Source organism: Scophthalmus maximus, chromosome 10 (genome assembly GCF_022379125.1).
Source record: "Scophthalmus maximus strain ysfricsl-2021 chromosome 10, ASM2237912v1, whole genome shotgun sequence".
Taxonomy (NCBI): Eukaryota; Metazoa; Chordata; class Actinopteri; order Pleuronectiformes; family Scophthalmidae; genus Scophthalmus; species Scophthalmus maximus.
The window spans coordinates 9,117,211-9,138,871 of NC_061524.1; the positions used below are offsets into that span (position 1 = coordinate 9,117,211).

The 21,661-nt window shown below is 39.1% G+C and overlaps 1 protein-coding gene across 5 annotated transcripts; it reads right to left on the minus strand.

Moving 5' to 3' along the window:
* Positions 1-1,654: 1,654 nt before the first annotated feature.
* Positions 1,655-20,628, minus strand: fam204a (family with sequence similarity 204 member A). Of its 5 annotated transcripts, none has more exons than XM_047335032.1 (7): positions 20,251-20,627; positions 19,883-19,958; positions 19,592-19,622; positions 18,987-19,089; positions 17,368-17,457; positions 6,760-6,869; positions 6,275-6,622 (listed from the first exon to the last, which is right to left on the minus strand). In XM_047335032.1, the coding sequence occupies exons 1-7, from the start codon at positions 20,485-20,487 to the stop codon at positions 6,571-6,573; spliced, it is 699 nt and encodes a 232-aa protein (XP_047190988.1). In that variant the 5' UTR covers positions 20,488-20,627; the 3' UTR covers positions 6,275-6,570. The 5 variants fall into 5 exon arrangements, with proteins under 5 accessions (XP_035461313.2, XP_047190988.1, XP_035461311.2 ...); XM_035605418.2 differs by having other exon boundaries at positions 18,987-19,092; XM_035605417.2 differs by having other exon boundaries at positions 19,883-19,967.
* Positions 20,629-21,661: the final 1,033 nt, after the last annotated feature.

Genomic DNA, 21,661 nt, shown 5'->3' on the forward strand with positions numbered 1-21,661 from the left:
TTCTAGTCTTAAGGACAACTCAAAGCACTTTACACTACGAGTCATATTCCCCCATTCACACACTTCATACACTCACGGAACAGCCGTCAAGGAAAATACTTGTCTACTTGTCGGGGACAATTTGGGGTTTTCGTGTCTTGCCCAAGGACACTTAGGCATTCGGCCTGGGGGAGCGGGGGATAAAACCACAGACCTTCTGGTTGGTGGACGACCCGCTCTCTCTACTGAGCCACAGCCACGTACAACTAACTGAAAACCAAAACAGCTTCTGCACACTCTGGCTCCGGCCCATATTCTTTGATTTTGAATGTCATATACGTTTGGAGATCATAAAATATTATTTGTATGACAAACTTGTATCAAAACGACGTCACTATTCATTCCTCCGATTTAATAACAAAATATATTGACCGATATCCAAAACTAAGGTCTTTTCTCAGTATTAACTTTATCAGACACATTTGATTTCCCAGAGGCAGCTTACAGGCACAGGGACTTCCGTTGCCCACCGAAGTCTGCTACAATTTAAGACTAGAGTCAAAACAGCTCATCTTTTTTAATCGAGCCACATTTGAACCATCACTTTAACTCTAGTTGTTCCTGTTCAGCAGCTCAGTGGCTCCAACACTAAGATCTTAGCGAACAGAATCCCTCTCAGATGTAAACGTGTACCTGCATCGATACTTTGAAAGGCATTTCCTCTCCAAAGTGTCCTCTCTTAACTCACGTTTGGCAGCTTGATAATCTTCAGCCCCATTTTCTTTAATAAGTTTAACCTCTGTGCTCTCTGTAACTCACTCTCCTGACCACAGTTACAATATATTTAAGACTGTTCTTTGCCCCCTGACACATTTAAATTACCGTGTGAGATAAATGAATCACGTGAAGCTTCTCCCATGACAAAATCTCTGTGAAACTGTAACTTTACTTTCTGCATTGTTCACTCACACTTAAAGCTAGTAAGTCATGACTTGGACTATAGCCTCGGAGCAAAAAAGAAACGAGTTGCTGCAGTCGTGGCCGAACAGTCTCCATCCAAAGTAAACTCTGAGGACCCGGGCCGAGATAAGAGAGCGCCACATCGCCCCGTGGCGTTAATGATCGCCCGCTGTTACAGCACAAAGACAGTCGAGTAGCAGATAGAGCACAGAAATAATTTAAGCAGTGCTAAGTGGTCCATTGTCATTCAAATGATAAATTATGCTTGGCAGAGGTTTTAGAGTCACTTTTACAAAGCGTTGCTATTGTTTGTGTTGAGACAAGGTTTTAAGGAGTTGGAATGGAGGGAATTACTTGGGAGAGTTCAGAGTTCCTTGGGGTTTGGACACAAATTGGTTCCCAGCTCACCGGGCCTGCCCCGTCTGTCTGCTCCACAGGCCTCGGCCAGGGCAACACTGCTGCCGACAAAGGGCCGCACGGCTCCGACGTCACATACTGAAGAGGCAACATGGCAGCTCGTGTTGAGTGTTAAAGCTATAGAGCATGATGGGACGTGATCGTTTGGATGAAAATGTAATTCACAATAAAGAGAAAAACAATCTGTTTCCTCACCAGTACGTAATGACGTTCATGCTTGGATTCATACGTTTTCAGGTGAATTTTTCATCATGTCTTTTTTTGTATCATTATCTCTAAACAGTGAACTTGAAACCTGTGGAAATTCATAACTTTTTATCTGTCAGATACATACAGTATTTACTGTGAACCACACCTCATCTGTGCTTAGCATCATCACTCAGCTAAATTATTTTACACAGCAGGACCATTTTACATTCATTACATGTAAGCATCATCTGTATAACTTTACTGTAACTGTCAAATGTATCACTGTTTAACATTTTGATTACGGTTACATTGGAGAACATTCTTTTACAGACATATTAGACAACTTTACAGCTGACAAAAGTTAGTGTACCATAATTATTGTAAATATATCTGTTGCTTGGCTCAACTAAATACAATATTTTAGAGAGGCTCCCATTATATTATAGTGTATTGCTCATAATTTTATTGTTGAATGTTAAAAGTGTTCAAAAAAGCGGTTGTCGGATCTGTAATGAGGTTACATGCAACCATTCCCATATAAACAAATGTTGACTTCAAATGATTATTTTTTGAATTTATTATGAACTAAAAACATTACATTTTATCGTTGGCCATTTTGACCGACTTACAGAACAATGTAGGTTCACATTACCCACAATGTTCTAATGACCTTTACATCTAAGGGTTAATTCACTGTACTTTGAACTGTCACTGTTTTATTGCAGTGTAACTACGACAGTACCAGCATTAAGCGATAAATGACTAATCTACCAAAATCAAGCCAGTGTTTGAAGTGACCTGCTCGACAGAAGGTGAGTGTTACTGGGCAATAAATTACCATACAAACTGGACTTACTGAGGCTTTTTCTGGTACAAATCAACGTAATGTTAATTACACCTTTAATTTTCTCTGTGTAAATCCCCTCCGGCTGCTCCACATCATGCTGTGTCCATTCTGAAAACACAAGAGGGACTTCAGGTCAGTGTGTGTGAGTGGAAACAAAAATCCTGGTCAGTGTCAGTTATACAGTAAAGGTGTGTTTATACACGGGGGATGTTTAAATCGACATGTTGATTGTTAAATACGGACGACAATTAAAAGCTTTAACATCTCAATATATCTTTAAGTGCTGCACAAGTTAACCTGGTTGTGAACATTCCTCTTTTTTTTTTTAAAAGGTACTTGGCACCGTTCACGATGTCATTACCTCTGTTGGGACTGTTAAATGGTTCCATAAAGAAAAATAAAATATTAATTAACTTGGTTAATAATTCATTCAGATAAAATGCCATATGTGGTTTGCAGAGTGAAGATGAATGCATAATGAGTGCATGCTCAGCACATTGGTGCATGGGAATGTTTTTATTTCACGATAGCAAAAGAAGAAAATTAATTGAAAGTTGGTTTTCATTTTTTTTTTGTTCTATAAGTTATGCTAAATGATAAAATAGATGCTTTCCAAGCACTTTCTGACTATGAAACAATTAAGAGCGTGTGTATGTAACCCACATGCACTGTGGTTTTTAATTATGGTGGAAGTGCATTCAAACAGACTTTATCAAATTGTAAATGTTAGCTTGACCTAATTCCCACAGTTGGAGGAAACTTGTGTAAAAAGCACTTTGTACTGTGCCGTCTGAAAATAGGAACCATATAACCTCCACTTATCACGCGACAGAAGTCTGCAGAATGAAGCAGTATATTCATAATTTCATATGAAGTTTTGTCATTACTGAAAATATCAAGTTGCGGCTCCAGATGTCACATCAAAAAGTCCTCTGGCTCTCCCATCCAGAAACAGCAGTAAGTGTGTGCATGTTGCTTCAGTTAACACTGGAGTGGTAAAGTGTTCCCACACCGCCACACAGCAGTGTAAACACTGCTCATCCAAACACTGTCAAACTAATTTCCTCACACCACAGAGGTTCATTTTGGCTTTCAGATGAATCAATTCTTTCTCTAATTATCAATTGCGACGCCCGTAATCACCCGAAGACTGTTGCGCTGAATAAATGGCACGTCTTTTGTGTTATAATTCTGTGCATCTTGACAAACACGACCCATTAAACAACCCTGTGGCCTTTTTCGAGAGCGGTGATTATACTAATTAAAACTGCAAAACATCTGAGAGGACTGCAGACGTGCCAGAATTAAACATGTCATTAAATCTGCCGAGGAATATGTCAACATCCACACTGGCTGTCGCTCCTGCGATATGTTACTTTGAGAAGAAGGGAACAAATATCGCTCATATGAGTATGTATGTGTTTATGATTTAGCCAAATTGGGGTTTTTACAGAGGCCAAACACGGACAAAACACTAACATTAAATAGAAAAACAATGACAGCATTACTTAATTGATGATGATCATAGTAATATAAGGACTGGTCATGTGATGTGTTTTCTGAAATGTGATTGTAAAATATTGTCCATACATCCATCCATTAGCTATGCTGCTTTGAGGGTTCCAGCTGACAACGGGATGAGAGGATGGGTACATCCTGGACATCCTCGCCATTTGCCAAGTTTTCCAAATAGTTCTTTTTTTTTTCCTTCTGAAATGTGTTTTTGCTTGTGTTAGTATGCTTCATGTAATGTTGTTGTGGTTTGCCCCTCCGGGCTATTGAACCACAATTTAGGAAGAAGTGAAATGTCTGCAGGGTGTCCCCTATACAGAAGCCTAACAAAGGCAAAAAATATTTCATAGTCTCAATTAATTGAAACATTTACAAGAAACTCTTTTTTGAAGTATTATTTTTTTTTAAAAGTCTAAAAACAAAACAACATTGCAGCTCATGTCTTTATAAAAAAAACCCTGAACAATATATAAAGAAAGCCACATTACTCTGAGCCACACTTGGTGTTAGGTGTGAGGTGTTTTGAACATCGCTCGCCTTTATCTGCTGCATCTCGCAGATCTCTCCTTCGAGTTAATCCTCCTCTAGCGGGCGATAGCAGCAAGTGATAGTGCTGATGTCGCGTTACCGGAAACACATGTTCCCTTTCACAAAACAGCAGCTTTCCAACCATTAAATGGGATTGTTGTTGTTTTTTTTCTTTTCCCCCGCTCAACACAACAAACACTTTTCCTAGAAGTGGTTCGACATGTGCCCAAGGAATTTGCCTCGGCGTTTCACAACAAATCAGCATAGGTCAGGGGCTAAGATTGGCCTCCAGCAATAGACTATTGAAAACAGCTCCTCGACATGACGAGAGGGGAAAGTGGATTTTCCAGTTTAAAAGCAGTTTGAAAGCAGAGTCGTCTCCGCTCAAGGCATTACCCCGTGTTCAAAGAGATTAATTATGTGAGATGCAATTGATACAGCGCCGCGCCGCTCCTGGATCAGCACTGGTCATGTTCACTGACAACTACTAGCTTGAAACAAACGACTACATGGCTTTAACATGTGGAAAATACATACTCACACATGCCTTTTGGCTTTTCACTCTTGCAGGCTGCTCCACTGAGATGATAAATAGGATCCTAAGAACAGCTCAAACATAATAAAACTTTCCTGGAAACAAAAACAACTTGTCTCTGAAAAGTCGGCATCACCACACCTGCATCCAGCAATTCTCTGTAAATAAAAGAGACTATTAAACCCATTACACTTTTTCTTATCCAAAACTTTCAAAGGCCCCAAAATTCCGTTTCCTTTTGTCCCATTAATGAACATCGTCTGTGATGTTTTCTCACTCCTCAGTCAAGACATATTTTTCATAGCCGCCATCAAAGTGAACAAATCCCACGTCGTACTTTGATGTGCTTAACACAGTTTTAACTCGGATCTCATTACAGAGATAATTAATAGTTTAATTAGCACCAATTCTCCCCATCGGACAAGCTTCTCCGACTCACTTTAATTTTAAAAACTTTAACTTTGTACAAAATTCGGTTTTCATATTCACGTCATATCCAGGTTTCTTCAGCTCAGGTGTTTTGTGTCATAATTGCCTAAAAACTTTTATTGCTGATGTTTTGTTAATTTTCGCACGGATTCCGCCGACGCAGCAAAGCCACGGAAACACTGCTCCTCACCAGGGGACAAAAGTGCCCAAATATGTGCAATGCAAACAACTTAGGTGGATTAATTTTAATTCTCTCTACCTTGAAGCGAAGCAATCATTTTCTATGATTGAAAAAAATATAAGCAAGCATTATGAATAAAAGTAATTATCATTTTTGTGCTTCTTTTTTTTTGCACCATGTTTGCAAATTAACACTTGCTGGAATCTGAATGAGCATTTCAGAAGTGTTGCGAGGCTGCGGAGGCAAATGCTGTAGATGAAAAGGAGATCAAAGTGAGCAGCGAGACGAACGAACGACGGCTTTAGAGGAGTTTACAGATGCTGAAGAGAGCTCAACACACAGTGTCGGCTTCGAGAAACGGCGCTTCCCTCTTGTTCGGGCAGAGAAACAATAGCATGTCTCCCAGCATGGGTGAGGGCCAAAAGAAAAACCCGCCCCCCTCCCCCTCAACTGTTCACCCAACTTGCAGTTTACGACCGCTCACAGCAGTTTACAGCAGCCAAATTTCATTTCTACTCCCAAATCCTATCGCACATTATCCTGTACATTGCATTAGGGCCCTAATCTTCCTTTTCTCTTCCTCAGAAGAAGAAAGGAGCGCCTTCATGATTAACCCACTTTACAGCAATAAATAAACGCATCATCCAGTAATGTACACCAGATTCAATTTGAAGGGAGGAAAAAAAGACCAGAACGCTCAAATCACTGAAATGTAATGAAAAATAACACAATGCAGAAACCAATGGGTGCCTTAGGAATTAATTTGAATGTTCCATAATTTTCTCTCTCTCTCGTACTCTCTGGATTGTTTTTTTTCTCAGCCAACTGTGTGACTTTTGCCCCCCTCGTGCTCTGGTGCTATGAAGTCTTCAAAACATACAAAGAGAATAAAAGAAACATGATCAGTCTGCCATGACAAAAAAAAACACTTTTATCAAATGATCTTATAAGGAAAAAAAAGAAGAAGCTTGCAGTCTTTTTCTGCCACGTTCATCACATGAAGCCCATGTTGCTTTTGCTTTCCCATCGTTTTTTCGCCTCAAACCTGCAACACAGAAAAAAATGATATTTTAACTGTCAGCCCAAATCTGTGGATGAGTAACAATCGAGAATCTGCACGTTACTCAAACACTCTCTGCAGATATGATGGCAAACATTTAACGTCATGGAGAAAAGTCGTACCCCCAGACGATTTGCTTCTTTCTCTTCTGTGCTGCCCTCAAAGCTTCCTCTTCCTGTTTGTGTTGCACAAAGTCACGGCAATCAGCAGCTTGAGCGATTTTCACACCCAGCTATTTAGAGGCAGACAGAGGAGAGGACCATTAGGGAGTGGAAATCAGTCTGTTGCAAGCAAAAGCGTTTGGACTGATGTGTCAGGGTGGCTCCCCGTCAGTGTCTCTGCTGCCTGTGCTGCCTCCTCCACGCCACAGCAAAGCCGTCGCTGAGCGGAACGACACACGAATGCTGTCCTGCTATTATAAAATTGAACAGTTTGTACATGACATCATAGGACTGGTGATCAGGTAAAACATACAGTGTGCTACAGAAATTAACTCAATCTACAGTTTCCTACAGCAGAGCATCGTATAAACCAAAGTTTAACGTGAGTCAACAAGAAGAAGCAGCAGAACAGAAAATGTGAAAATATAAATGAAGCATAGAAGAGAAACATCTAAAATTTTACATGAAATGAACATATTACTTTAATGCAGCGGGCAGTTTTTTATTATATACAGGTAATTAAAATGTTCAAATAGATCTTCTGTCAATATACAGTTTCTGCAACAGACATCAAACATGACACAATTAGTCAATTAATCGTTCAGCCAATCAGAAGTTAATTGTTAATATTAGGCAGCTAGGTTCTGTTCAGACAGTTTCACTACTTTCTGACAACAACATTGATACTGATGAAGACAATCATCAATTAACAGCTTTAGTAGATGTACAATGACTTTATGATCTGCACCCAAAGTAAAAGAAAAACCTTGTGTAGTAGCCAATGTTAAAAAAGGTTCAGAGATATACAGCGGTGCTCAAAAATGTTAGTTGTGAATATGTGTATAATGCATGTATGTGTTTTATGTGGGGGTGAAATTCCCCATAGCTCTACAAATTACTGCAGCTTTGATTTATTAATATCATTCTAATCTATTTTGCCTTTTGTTTGAGGTCTCTCAGAAGAAGTCATATTTTTAAGGTCCTGGCTCATAGTCTCTCCTGCACAGTTTCCTTTTGATTGCTCCTTTTTCTTGTTTAATGTGCAAATGAAATGCCTGAATAAATAAACGGTGAGAAACAGAGTTCAGCGTTTTGCCGCTTTATTTCCCCCCGTCTCAAACACGTTACAAAGGCATTTTTTATATTTTTTTTACTCATCACCGGTGTGAAAGTGTTTGAGGGAGTACTGCAGGCAGCCCCTGAAATCAGAAGTGAAGAGAATGACCGTGACTGCAAGAGGCAAACATTCAAATCCCAGGGAAGACATGTGTGTATTGTGAAGCAGAATAATCCCAATAACCCCAGTCACACAGTAGCACGGGAAACAAAGGGAAAAATCCTGCCTCCTCTGTCACTCCTGAGATAGGTTTATTATTCAAGCAAAGGCAAACTTTGATAAACAACATGGAACAATTTCACCAAACCTTTGGGTAATTCTCTGTAATATTCAGAGTACAATCAGGGGGGAGAGGAAGTCTTAAGGTAATGAAGAAATGTGCCACCACTGCGCCACTTGAAAAAAAAAAAAAAAAAAAGACCTGCTTGGAAAAAAATGTTTCAATTATAATTAAGTGGGATAAACTTTATTAGAAAGACTGAAACTAAAATATCTCCTAATGCATGCTGGGATTAACCAGGTCAGAGCGAGCAGGCAGGAAAAATTAAACTCTAAAGGCTTTTTATCACCATATTTCAGGAACCAAGGGTGTAAAATGTTCTAATTTGGGATACATTAAAAGCCATAAAGGTCTTTCAAAAAGATTAATGGTACTTTGCTTGGATTTAAGATAAGGGCTTCGGCTGGCTGCAAGTACTGGGCTCCGGCAGGGCCCTCAAGGCATTCATCTATACAGTCACTGGAAGATTTGTGAAAGCGTCTGCATAACCTGGAGCGTACATACGCTATGACAGTTCTCTAGTTCTTTGCCATTTTATAGCTTTTAAATTCTTCAAATCATGTTTTCTCCTCTTGAAGAGAATTATGACAGCCGATTGCTTTTACATTCGCAGTAGATCTGAAGAAGCAGATAAAACCACACCGGGGTGTTCCCTGCTCCTTGTTGGAGTGGTGTAGGTGCTAAATGCTCTTCAGTGGTTCCGATGCACGCTGAGATTATAAACCAGGGGTTTATTCAATTGTTGACAAATCCGAGAACAGCTCCTGCTTTATGTGTTTGTGGAGAAAAAAAACCCTAACATTGGCTTATTCTGGGAGCAAATCAAATGAAACTGGATGATGCTAAGTGGTTTCATTTGGAGATTTACAGACAGAGATTTCAAATTTTTTTCTATAGCCTTTACTATATTTAAAACATTAAAGGTCTTTAATTCCCCCCCCCCCTTTTTATCAGTTTAGTCTACAATCCCTGATGGTCTTTACTGGGGCTCAACATTAATGTCAACCAAGTTACCTAGGAGACAGCACAGATCAAAGAGACAAAAAAACCCTCAAATGTCTGATTAATCAAGCCTGCAAACAGCTTATTTCTTTTAGCCTGCATGCAAGTATGAAAATGAGATTCCGAGAGCAGTACATTGTGCAGATTTGTTCATTCTTATCTGAACAAAGCCAGCGGCAGCTTATTTCATGGATCACTGGCACTGTCAGCGCTGTGGCGCTGAGCAGGTGACGGCTCCTCTTTCTGTGGCGAGAACAAAATTAGCAAAAAGTCGGCACAAATTAGCCTCTCATATTTTCAGTAATATGACATTATTTTTCATTTACTTTTTTGATACACTTTTCAGGATTTTTTCCCCCCTCCCCTTGCGTGCATCATCGTGCCAAATCCTTTCACATCAGAGGCTGGTGGAAAAAATAAGAATGAAAGTACAAAGCTGAAATAAAGGCAGGAGACAGGAAACCTCCTGCCTTCTTTGTTTATGTGGCTCCTAAAAGGCAATTCTTCCCACTCCACCACGTACTAATATACAATTATGTGTCCATCACAGGCATGTTTCTGTGCCTCTCTCTTGTGTGGCCTGTGCACAGCTCTGTTAAAAACTAGGTTTATACAGAGGATTAATACTCTGACCTTTAGAAGATTTGAAGGCAAAAAAACATTCATCGTGCACAATGTTGGCACTGCAGAAGCAGCAGCTTAAGGCCACTAGGAGGGTTAAGTCAATAGTACCGTGTTCTGTTCATTAATGTTTGGGGCGTCATGGAGATTCAAATAGGGACCCAAACATGAGGCCTCAAGAAAAAGAAAAAAACAGAGCATTGCTGCTGTGTGAGACATATACGAGATAAACCTAGTCTATGGTAATAACCGTTTCACACTCTGTTTTTATTAGTGTGTCTGTTCACTTGCATCATTCCGGAGGTGTTAGATGAATGGAAGAAGAACGAAATATGCATCAGGAGCAGCCGGGGCTTCACAAAAAGAGTGTGGCAATTAAACAGCAAGTGGAAAAAGACAATAGCTGAATGAAAGATGAGAAAAATGCGTTTCCATGTGGATAAAGTGTTAAAGCGCCTATTAACAATATGAAATAAATGATGGCTTCAAGGAAGAAATGGCCTTAAACCCATTCATAAATTTCCAATCCAGGAAGCCTCTTCCAATTAAAACGTGTGAGAGGTGGATTAACAAGGGCTATATGGCTTTGCCTCGCTAAATCACCTCCCCAAGCTGCTCTGCTGCATTTGACGTGTAAACGATTAATGACCGGCCTAATTCTCTTATCACACTACCTTAATGCCTAAATAATGTGGCCTTAGTCAACTTTGGAAAGCAGGGCTATATAAGAAAGGAATGAATATCAGATTAGGCAGCTCGTGTGTTATTTCCGCATTATTTCTTAGAACTGAAGCGGGGGGGGGGGGGTGTGTGTGTGTGTCTCAGCAACATAGGGTGGGCCAAAAGATCAAGAAGTCAATCAATACCCCCCAGATCGCATTACGAAGGATGAAATACAAAGTTTCATTCAGTTGGTCTATTCTGAAATCTCTAAAGCAAAGTAATAGAGTGGTGTGAACACATGAGTGAAAATCAATCTCACTTCCATGTCTTACAAATAAAATCACTTGGTGTGACCACACACACCTGAAGGTTTATAAAGATCTTTTTCAGCTGTAGGGCTGAGAGTCCATGGGAAAGTCTTAACAAGCCTGATGTTGTCCGACCAATAGTTCAAATATTCCACTTAGTATCATAGATCACAAAGAAAAACTGAACATCTGCACTGGGGAGCATGAACTCGGAAATATTTTTCTTTTTTGCTTTAAAAAAAAAAAATATATTCAGGAAATTAATCAACAATTAAAATTGTAACAAATCTGTTGATTGCAGAGCTGAAGGAATTTTTTTCATGTAACTAAAAGTAGCAAAACAATACTGTAAAAATTCTCCATTAGAAGTGAGTGTGTAAGTAATCGACCAATTGTTTTTCCATTTCAATTCACCAGAGCACAGAGTGATTTCTTAAAATAGCGCGTTTTATGCAACCGATAGTCCAAACTCAAACATTATTCAGTTGACTGAAATCTGAGACACTGAAAAGCAGCAAATTTTCACATTTCAGCTGGGAACCATAAGTTGTCTGACATTTTTTGCAATAAATACTAATGAATCAATTAAAGCGGGATAGATAATGGATGGATGGATGGTTTTCTGTTGTTCAACTGATCATCCAGTAAATACATTAAAATATATAAATATATATATTATGTAGTGTAGGGTATACCGTGCATAACAATGCATCACAGTTTATAAACAGTTTGAAAAATTTGAATCCGTGATTATGAAACTATAACTGTCAAATAAATGTATTGTAGTGCAATATTTCTGTAATTCAATATTGTAACTGCTTACAATGCTGGGCATTATAAAGTGCCAAGTATTTAAATGAAGTCAAAGTAACTGAAAGTTGTTCTTATGTAATAAAAATAATAACAAATTTCATTTATAGAGCACTTTTCATAGCTAAAAGCAATCTCAAAGTGTACTTCATTCCACCATCGGTCGTCCCCAAAGTATTAAAGTAGATTATTAGCTGCTTGGGGGTTTGATGGTACATTTCAGTCAATCTCTCTGTATTTTTAAAGCACAAACAGTTACAATATATTATTAATTCTCTTTGCATGGCTTTGTATAGAGGTATATTCTCACAGTGTTCTAACCAAAGTTTATCGGTCTTTCATGGGGCAGCCTCCGAAGAGCTTTTTGTAATCTTGCCTGCACTTTGACAAACAGAATTACATGGCAAGCTAAAAGAAAGTCACTCCAGGGAAGGCACAGCCGAACAGCCCTGTCACAGTTTTCTCTTCTAGTAATCTGATGCTAGACACACATGACATGTCATCTTTAGGGAGAAGACAAAAGAAAATCTCTGAAAGTTCGCCCTGCTTTGTGCACATTCCATTATCTCGCCTCTTCTGAGTAGGGTAGGCTTATTAGCAAGCTTTGAACTCACACTTACAATAATATGCCATCAACAGTTTTATAAGCTAATTAGAAAAAACAGTTTAATTAATGAGTGACTGGCAATAAAATGGCAATCATGAAAAAAGAAACTGATGGTGCTAAGCTTCCACTACCACCAATTAAGGCCTAATTACAAACAAATTATATATGTGTTTTGCTGTGGGCTTTAATTTTTAAAAAAAGGCTTTAATTAAAAGAGAAAACATGCTAATTAATTAAACAGCACACAAATCTACATTGAAAAGTATGCTTTGTCTATCAAGTAATTAATGGAATACAATAATCCAAATGAGATTCCCAGGCATTTGATAAAAGCTTAGTACCCATTTCAAAATCCATTTCAAAATTAATGGGCAAAAATTTAATATGAGTCATCCGGAGATACAATAAAAGTTCATTCAGTGATAAATAGCTTATGCTGAAGGAAAAAGGAACAAAGAGGAGAGTTTCCCTAAACTCTGCGAGGTGGCCTGGGGGTGGGGGGCTTGGAGGGGAGAGAGAGTGAGACTCCTCTGATGTGGGGTGGGGATAGTCAGAATCTGATAAAATCCATTTTTCACAAAAGCGCTGCTCATGAATTTTTTGATTACAAACAAGGGGGCATGGCAGGGAGAAGGTGCTGAGAGGGAAAAAGGTGTAAAATAACATAAATATCATGAAACACTCTTAGTTCAGCTCTTTGTTTCAACTAAGCCACCATGTCTCCTCCGACAAAATGCCGCGCCACCTTTGTTTCACAGCATTTAAGCGAAGCTTTCCAAAGGGTAGATTTCAAGGACAGTGGGGCTTTTCCTTTCAGCTGCTGCTTCTATTGAAATACGAGCTGGAACATAATGAGGGATATTATAACCAATCCTAAGTTCAAACGCTAAACCATAAATGGCTCCGGTTAATACACATTCATATGGTTAATTATTGTACATTAAGTGATCTCAGTATTAAAAAGCCCAGCGTTTTAAACAATTTATATTGATGAGGTCAATCGAGCCAGGAGTCTACAGAGAGGTTCGCCACCCAGATGTCATCCAGAGAACTGGAAGCCCCTTGTTGACTAAGAGGGTATCAACCTCGCAGTTACCAATATTACAAAACCTCATGAATACAGTAAGAATCTACACTGTAGAATTTGATTTTAATAATATACACATGATTTTCCTGCAGTGAGAAACAACTGGGCTTTTTTTCATTTATAAATAAAAGGTGTAAGGGTTTGCAAGGATAGTGAAACAAGTAATACAATAAAAAGCTGGACATCCTCAACAAGTTTCCCAGTGTGGGCACTTATGACATTTTACACTATATATTAATTATATATTCCATGCAAAGTGCTACTTTCACAGGACTTTAATTTGGACCTAAGTCCAAGACCCGTTGCACAAAGGCCACAGTGTTTTTTACAATGAATGCAGCTCTTATCTGCACTTAATCATGTGATGGCAACAAAATAATGGGTCTAAGGTGCAACAGAAGAAGAGGTAAACAGCTTCCTTCATAGCAAATGCAAAAGTCAGTGTACTGTTAAACTGTAATAAGACCTTCACTGGATCACAACCAGTGACAGGGTTAAAGGATAGAAATGTAGCCAATAGCCACTTAAGTTTTCAAATGTTATCATCACTTTAATTAATAATCTGAATAAATGGCTTCAGCTAATTTGAGTCTGGTTGACACTTTGTAGTGATGACCTTCTGGCAAACATTGCTCTGGCTAGATAAGACAGTGATAGCTCAACACCACGTATATCATCACAGTGCTTGTTTGCACTGTGTCGTCTTAAGAGCAAAATTGCTTTCTAGAACATATATGCTTGTTTTTGCATGGTGCCATTTCCATGTGGCCAGCAGCAATTCAACTACTTTTTATGTTTCATATTATTTTTTAGCTCCTGGAAGACAGGGAGATGTCTTTGGACACCCACTATTGTGACAGACTATAGAGAGTTTCTGTTTTGAAGTGGTAATGCCTCTCTAATAGCTGTGATGAGTGCTGTGGGGAAACTGTAAGCTCTAACATGGCGTGACGTTCTTTTGTGGTGAAATATAGCCACTTACTCTATATAAAGTACAGCTCCTGCCTATTTCAAAAGACCTCAGTGGCTGTGTTTTATAAAGAGGAAAAGAGCAAAGGAGTAATTATTTATTGTAAGGCTGACGTTGAATGAAATCTGAGGATGGAGACCCAGTCTTCTTAATTGGAGGACTTGAATTGGGTTTCATCCACTGAACTACTAGGCCTACTGTGAGGCGAGCTTTTTAAATTTTTTTTGTGTCTTCTTAGACTTGTGAAAAGAAATCTAAACATGCTCAGGAGGATCGACAGACATCTTTATGAGAGGAGAAACCAAATCTGCACAGTTTAGAAATACATATCAGGGAGCGTTGTCCTAGCAATGTAGACATTAATAATATTTTGTTACCTAAAAAGGGGATGTGATTTCTTTGGGGGCGTTGATACTTTAACTCAAAAAACGGATGTCTTCATGAATTCATCTAAAACAAAGACTTACAGCCCAGGGAAATGTTTGAGAAATATAATGAGAATAAAAAACCTCAACCTGCATTATCCAAGCAGAGCGTCTCAGAAGTTTGACAGATGAAAGAGCACATATCTCTGAATTTGTAAGGAGCCTTCAAAACAGGTTTTTACCAAATTGTTTTAATGTTCTGATTGAAAAGAAGAAAGTAAAGCAGAAATCATTAATTGATTTGAGGGAGCTCAGAACAGCAGACACAAACATTTTTGTTTTTATAAAAAGGAGGATTCTGACAGCAAGCACTCTATCTCTCTTCTATTTCTCTTTGCTTTGAGGCGATAAGTGGGACGCCATTAGATTGAGGATGAAAACATTAGCATCCAAAATATACCAGTGTTTTCTTTAAAAAACAATGCCTAGAGGGACAAATAGGCCTCTTTAGTTCTTCACAGCTGTCGGATGCTTTTGCATTTTTTTTGCAAAGAAAACCTGTTCCCATTCTTTCAGTGAAAAGCCTGCCACAATCATGTCTTGGTTTTATGACCGTAAACAAATTAAACATCTAAGCCATTCCGTACCAAATGAGCCACTCAATTATAACCTTGAAATTGATTCTGGCCACAGCGGGGATTATTGATCCTCTAAATGTTTGTCACAGAGCTCCTGTCAAAAGTGAACAGGAGTGCTGTAAACAAGCACGTTGGTCAAAATGCCATCTGCATTACAGGCGACATTACTGTGGATATATCATAACCCTTTCTGAATCTGAATCCTTCAAACTTTTTGGCTAACCGTCACTTCGCATTTTACATATATTCAGAGCTGCTTTTCTTTGTGTTCAGAAGTTAATGGCGTACAACTTTACGTCATTTCAAAATGGTCAATTCAATACCCACGTGAAATGAAGTTATCACTGCTAAACAATGACTTGTGGCTGCCAGACTGCTGTCACGTCCCATCATGGTTCTGGCAAGACGCGAGGCGGGTGCCAGAGAGGCGAGAACCTTGGCTCAGGCTAAAAACAATCCACCAGCGCTCTAAGAGGCTTTCTCAAAGTATCGCGCAGGTGCCACTCACAGGAGCTTTTAGTTAACTCCCCCAAATTTGACCACTCTGCTAGAAGGTAAGATGGGAATTCGAAGGGGCTGTGAAGCTGTACACTAATGTCTATTACATACTGGAGATACCAGAGTCACGCATATAATGCCAATTCCATGAATATGACAACTGATTCCTTTCAGTTTTAAACACAGAGCCTTGTTTTTGGAGCCTTTTTATTCTGTCAAGTGGGTGAGTTTCTTTGAAAAAAGGTTCCCAGAAAATATGTAGATATTATTTAACAAAAAAAAATATACATATAAAATATATTCAAAATACACATTCTGTACTCCTGTATCAGTGTGTGGTGTTAATTATTGTTGAAAGCCATCTTTTTGGGTGACACAGAGTGTTAAATTCAAATTAACAATAGTTCATACAATTTCTGACAGACAGTTATGTGACACCTTTGAAACCCTTGCCCTTCTTGCAAGAAAAGACAAAAACTGTGTCACAAATATCTGGCCAGTCGACAAACAAAGAAGTAAGTGGTTCCCACCAAAAAGATTTTTTTGGCAAGTGTATCAGAGTTGTTATTAAACTATGGCCTAATTTTCTGTGCAGCTAAAACAGAAAAATCCTTTGCACATCTATTCAAGTGACATGTGCGTAGGAGAAAAGTAGGGTACCCAAAATGATTGGAAAAAAAAATCCAGTGTGTAGGTGTTTTTGTGCAGCTGAAAAACACAATACAACAGGGTACTTTTGACTAACTAGGATTTTTAGAGATGCTCGTATGCTGACGTTGTTACCTTTTGTTACCAGGCTAGCTGGTTCCAGAGTTTCCAGTCTTTCTGGTAAGCTAAGCTAACTTGGCAGCAGGCTGTAGTTTTATAAATGTCATAATTTGTGTGCAGACATGAGAAATATATTGAAGACTACTATGTTTCTATGTTGAGGATCACTGAAGATATCATTAAAAGTATTGAAATTGCAATTCAGCCAAGGAAAAACATTTCCTGAACCTTCTTCGCAACTCTATTGCAATCCACGACCAACAATGAAATGCAAGGCCACAGTATGTTACATGTTTGTGTTCCAAATATTATTAGATTAAAAAAGCTTATGGAATGCTGTAAGCAACATGCATCATGAAACAAAGAAGTTAAACTTTGATGCTCAAGGTACGGCAATTCCCCCAGTGGAGAAGTAACACCGCAGCTGTACATCTTTTTAACCACAATTATATGTGTGTGTGGGCTACATTTTATGTTAAATTAGTTTCAAACCACTGCCAAGGCGGTTAGTTACAAAACTTCAGGCAACGCATTTAGGGACATGTACACTTCAAAGGTATGAAACTCTTACCTGGAGAATGATTTAACAGTTGGCTTGAAAGCAATGTACCCTTCATTAAAAAGCAGAGCCAAAAGTCCTTTAGACACTGCAGCACTTCAAAACTAAGGGGAGGGCTTTCCATTAACTCAATGGAAAAAGGCTGCAGGACTGAATGGTGGGTGTCTGCCTGTGTTTTTGTTCCTCTATGTCTTTGCAGCAGAAATGGCCATGGATCCATTAGTCTGATTTGTCACAGCGGGAGCACCCCAAAGATCTCTTATCAGCATAACGTACCTCTCGAGTGGCGAGTCTGTCGCTCATCTCCTCTGCTTTTGCAATGTCCCCTTCAGCTATGGCCCCCTCTATGCTCTTTTCTAGGCCGGACTGCAGAAGAGGGGGAGAGAAAAAAAAATCTGATTTTTTATTTTGAAATAGGGGTAGAGAGAGAGAGAGGGGAAAAAAATCAAAGAGTAACTTCAAAAGTCCCCAGGGCCTTATTTTTAATATGATTGCCATTACTACAAATATGTAGATTTCCCTTCACAAATGAAAACCTTTTTGATTGGATATTAGTGGGGAAATCTTAGAAATGCTACAGGAGATTACCAAACATAAATGTGACTCTTTAATTACACATTTCCATTACAGGCCTAAGCAGAGGAGGGGGTGCGGTGAAGCCCCCGGTTACTGATGGCAAGGCAGTTCTGAGCCTATCTGAGGGAGCGGAGCACCCGATTTCTTCAGCCCCCCAAAATGTCATCATGCTATAAAAATACACTGGTAAGAGGCTGTAAGTATTAATGTGTCTTTTCTGATGTATTGTTTGAGGACCTTAACTCAACAGTAAAAGTACAGGGGCCAAACCATAAGGCTTTGTCTGATGATACTGTCTTGATTTTGAATAATAGTGTTAATTCTTCTTCTTCCAATGAATCTGACACTGATGCAACCTGACTAGTGATCCCAATTATCACCTATTGTATCTCATAAACAAAGCTCAAATTGACAGATGAAATGTGTTTTAAGGTCACTGAAGAAACACTGTTAGCAGATGAAATAATTGCATCTGACTGCTATAACAGCTTTTTCCTCAAATGACTGTGTGAAAGAATTGGCAGAAATATGAAAAGACATATTAATTACAAGGAACTGCATTTGAGGGATGAGGGAGCCCATCATTGTGTTGATGTGACAAGTTCTGTTTTATTCAGCTTGTTAATCGTTTCTTTTATCCTTTCATAGTTGCCCTCTTCAGAATGAGGCTAAAAATCAGCAAAAACTCAATTTTATGCTGCTCTGAGATAAATTAAGAACAAAATACTCCAAAATAATCATTAAAGGGATTTCAAATTGAAATGAGAACAGTTCCCATTCACTGGGTCAGCTATAATATTCATCAAGCTTGCAAATATTTTGCTTCATCGGCAATTTAGAAGCCTTTGCACAAAATGTCCATTCATCTTTAAGTGCAGAAATGTATGCGAATGGAATAATCCATATCTTTAATTGTATTTTCTAATTATGAATGTTACAGAAGTTTTAGCACTTGATCATCTATTATCTCACAATTAATTTCAATGTTCTAGCTGCAGTCCGGTTCCCTAACACTGCTCTAGATTTTCATATTTTCTTGCAGAGAAAGAGCTACATCTCACTTTAATCTCAACCCTACAGGAAAGAATATTCATCCTAATCTTATCACTAAATGTAGCCAAACATAATCCGTATTATTCTTCTCAGTGTCAGGCTGAGTTACCATAAGGATTCTTATAATCCATGTGTCATGTCACATAAAACAATGAGAGCATGCAGTGGCACGGAAACATAAAGGATGTGGAGTTGTTACTAACAGCTCCGACAGACACAGTATTAAACCTTTTGCAGATAAGTTGGAAGGCAGGAGTCTTTGTTACCTTTGGAGGGGGTTTGGAACATGCAGGGGGATCAAATCGATCATTTACACCAAAATACTGCTTAAGCTCATCCCAGTGCTTCTCCGGTTCCTCCTGACACACACTGCTGGCAGAGAGAATGTGTGTTAATGTTCATGTTAAATATAACCAGCATTGCGATAAGGCAAAGTACATTCACTGGTTCTGCTCAGTGTCCCCCCCTTAAACTGTATTCTATTTCTATGTCTAAACTGAAATTATATCTGCATGTGCTCAATACTTTGTGGTAACATTTTGTAAACCAGTGTGCTGGTGTCATATTTTGTCGCAAATCTAACTATTTGATAATGATCAAATAGTTGCTCTGCATTGTAAGCCAACTCATTTCAAAAGCATACTATAGATCAGGCAGTGACTGGTTCGTATTAAGACTTGCAGACTGGTATATTGGTGTAATAGTTTTTTTCTTTTTTGAATTTAAAGAATTCTATTCATGTGCAATAGTGCAGTTGGCAATCCAGACTGATTTGAAGAATCTGACCCATCACTGTGTTGGTGTGAAGGTCTGATATTTGAGATTTCAGAGCACACAAGCTTTTTATCTTACAATAGCAACATTTCGGTACCTTGTCTCTGTCGGTTCCTCACTTTCTGTTCCTGATGAAGAGACATAGTTGAAGGTTTTTAGAATAGTTTCACACAATTTAACACCAGCTGAACAGTCTTCAAGTATAAAAGGTGTATGTATAAGGTGCTCTATCATGTATTTTCTAAGATGGTGGCCAAAAGATCTAATATTGGTTAGGGTGAGTCTCTCTTTTTCCCAACTTCTTTTGTCAGTAAGAGTGATTCAAATAATTTTGGCCATCGGAGCAAAGCAAAATACATACTAATATCATTGAAATCGGTAATGACACCTTTCTTGTGACGTCTTCTTTTTCTGTGAAACTTTATTATCTTCATTTCATCATTCTTCTTCTTCTTCCGTAGGTCCTGGAATTTCTTTCACACACACACACACACACACACACACACACACACACACACACACACACACAATTCACAAACCCTGATCTACTTCTGGAGGTACATATATTGTGTTATGATAGTGATGGTAAAACATTTTGTCAGCTCAAGTTCATGCAGGGCTGGGGGTTCAACAGAAATGGGCTAATGTCAATCATGTGTCCTCCCTCACCTACAGACAACAACACCACAGCTAGCTTGTATTCCACAGACTCAATGCTAAGCTTACAGTAGCTTACTGCATAACGCAGCTACGTACTTGCCACATTCCCTGGGATATACCAGGCAAACTGCACGTCGGAGAATCACTGTCTGCATCGCAGGCAGTGCGAGTCGATAGTGCCTCCACCACTGAGCTGATGTGTCCCCCCGCAGAGCTCCCACACTTCTCCCCCTCCGTCGTCTTCTCTTCAACACCACCCTGCTGCTCATCCTCTTCGTCACTCGGACTGAGGTCGTCCTCCGTCAAACCTTTGGGCAGGAGTCCGCTGTACATTGCGACTCAGTAGTTCGCGATCGGGTGATACGTTAGTCTATCATTTTTACAAGACTAAAAAAACGGTCAGAAATCCGAAAAAATCGAAACATTTTTTCACAGCAGTTGTTGTAGCAGCTAGCCAGTACTTCCGGGTAAACACCGTTACGTTGACTGTAGGAGAGCAGCGATTGGCTGAGCGCTGGGCGCTGCTGAGCACACGATCCAATCAGAGCTGTACATACAAATCTGAGCACGAGGACGATACAAAAGCTCCCATTGGCTGTTTGTTTTTTTTTGGATAGAACAATGTTTGGCGGCAAGTGTTGTTTGATTTTGTCGGCTAGCAGAATGACTTTCCAGTTCTAATGAGTCACAGCTCAAAACGACAACGCGTGGAACAGATGTGAAGAGTTACAGCAGTCTTAGCTAGTGTTCTCTGTGAAGTCAAGTCAAGAGCAAGCGGTTGTGGAGCATTTCTAATTGAGGTGAGCCAGGCAACTGACAGGTCCCTGAATTACCAGGAATCATTCAAATGTTAACCTGTATTTGAGGCGAGATAAGCTCCCGTCTATGACCAATGATTCGCAATTTGCTCAAAGTGCTCTGGGCATTACATTATTATCAGAATGATTAGCATGCAAATCTTGTCTAGCCCCTGGCACTGGCACAGGAACATCTACCCTTAAATTGCTCTTTCACACTCATTCACATTAGGCCTTCATTCGTTTGCATCTTATTGCATAGCCAACAATCTACATAAATTATAGCCCTTATTTTGTCTGACATATGAATGTAGACTGAGACCTGTAACACCAATGTATACATATATAAAAGGTCAATAGGCTCTAACAGGCTGGACATTGTGTGTGGTCAGTACAGTACCGTGTTTCAGGTAAACCCGTGCAGCATGGTGCTGTGTTCAAGACAGTCTGCCTGCAGACCTCCACTGTGGGTCCACTTCCTGCACAGGCTCAAAGCAGCTGTCTGTAACTTTGCCTAAAAAACAATAGAATCTTGGCAAAATTATTCTTTAAAGCGGACATTCCTGAAACAACTAATCCAATTAATTGATGTCTTGATCGATTATCCCTGGACAGAACATTTTTGTTCAACCATTTTGAAAATTGAGTTATCATTTAATTCAATGTATCAATTAAAAAGGTCAGTCATTGTTTTGTATATTGTATTTGTT

Bases quoted from the DNA above. Each gene is read 5' to 3' on its own strand.
- fam204a (XM_035605416.2), bottom strand. From the start codon at position 20,487: ATGTACAGCGGACTCCTGCCCAAAGGTTTGACGGAGGACGACCTCAGT. The intron at 19,093-19,591 runs GTACCGAAATGT...TCTCTCTGCCAG, and splicing joins GAGGAACCGACAGAGACAAG to CAGTGTGTGTCAGGAGGAAC. The intron at 17,458-18,986 runs GTAACAAAGACT...CCTCTTCTGCAG, and splicing joins GTTCCAAACCCCCTCCAAAG to TCCGGCCTAGAAAAGAGCAT.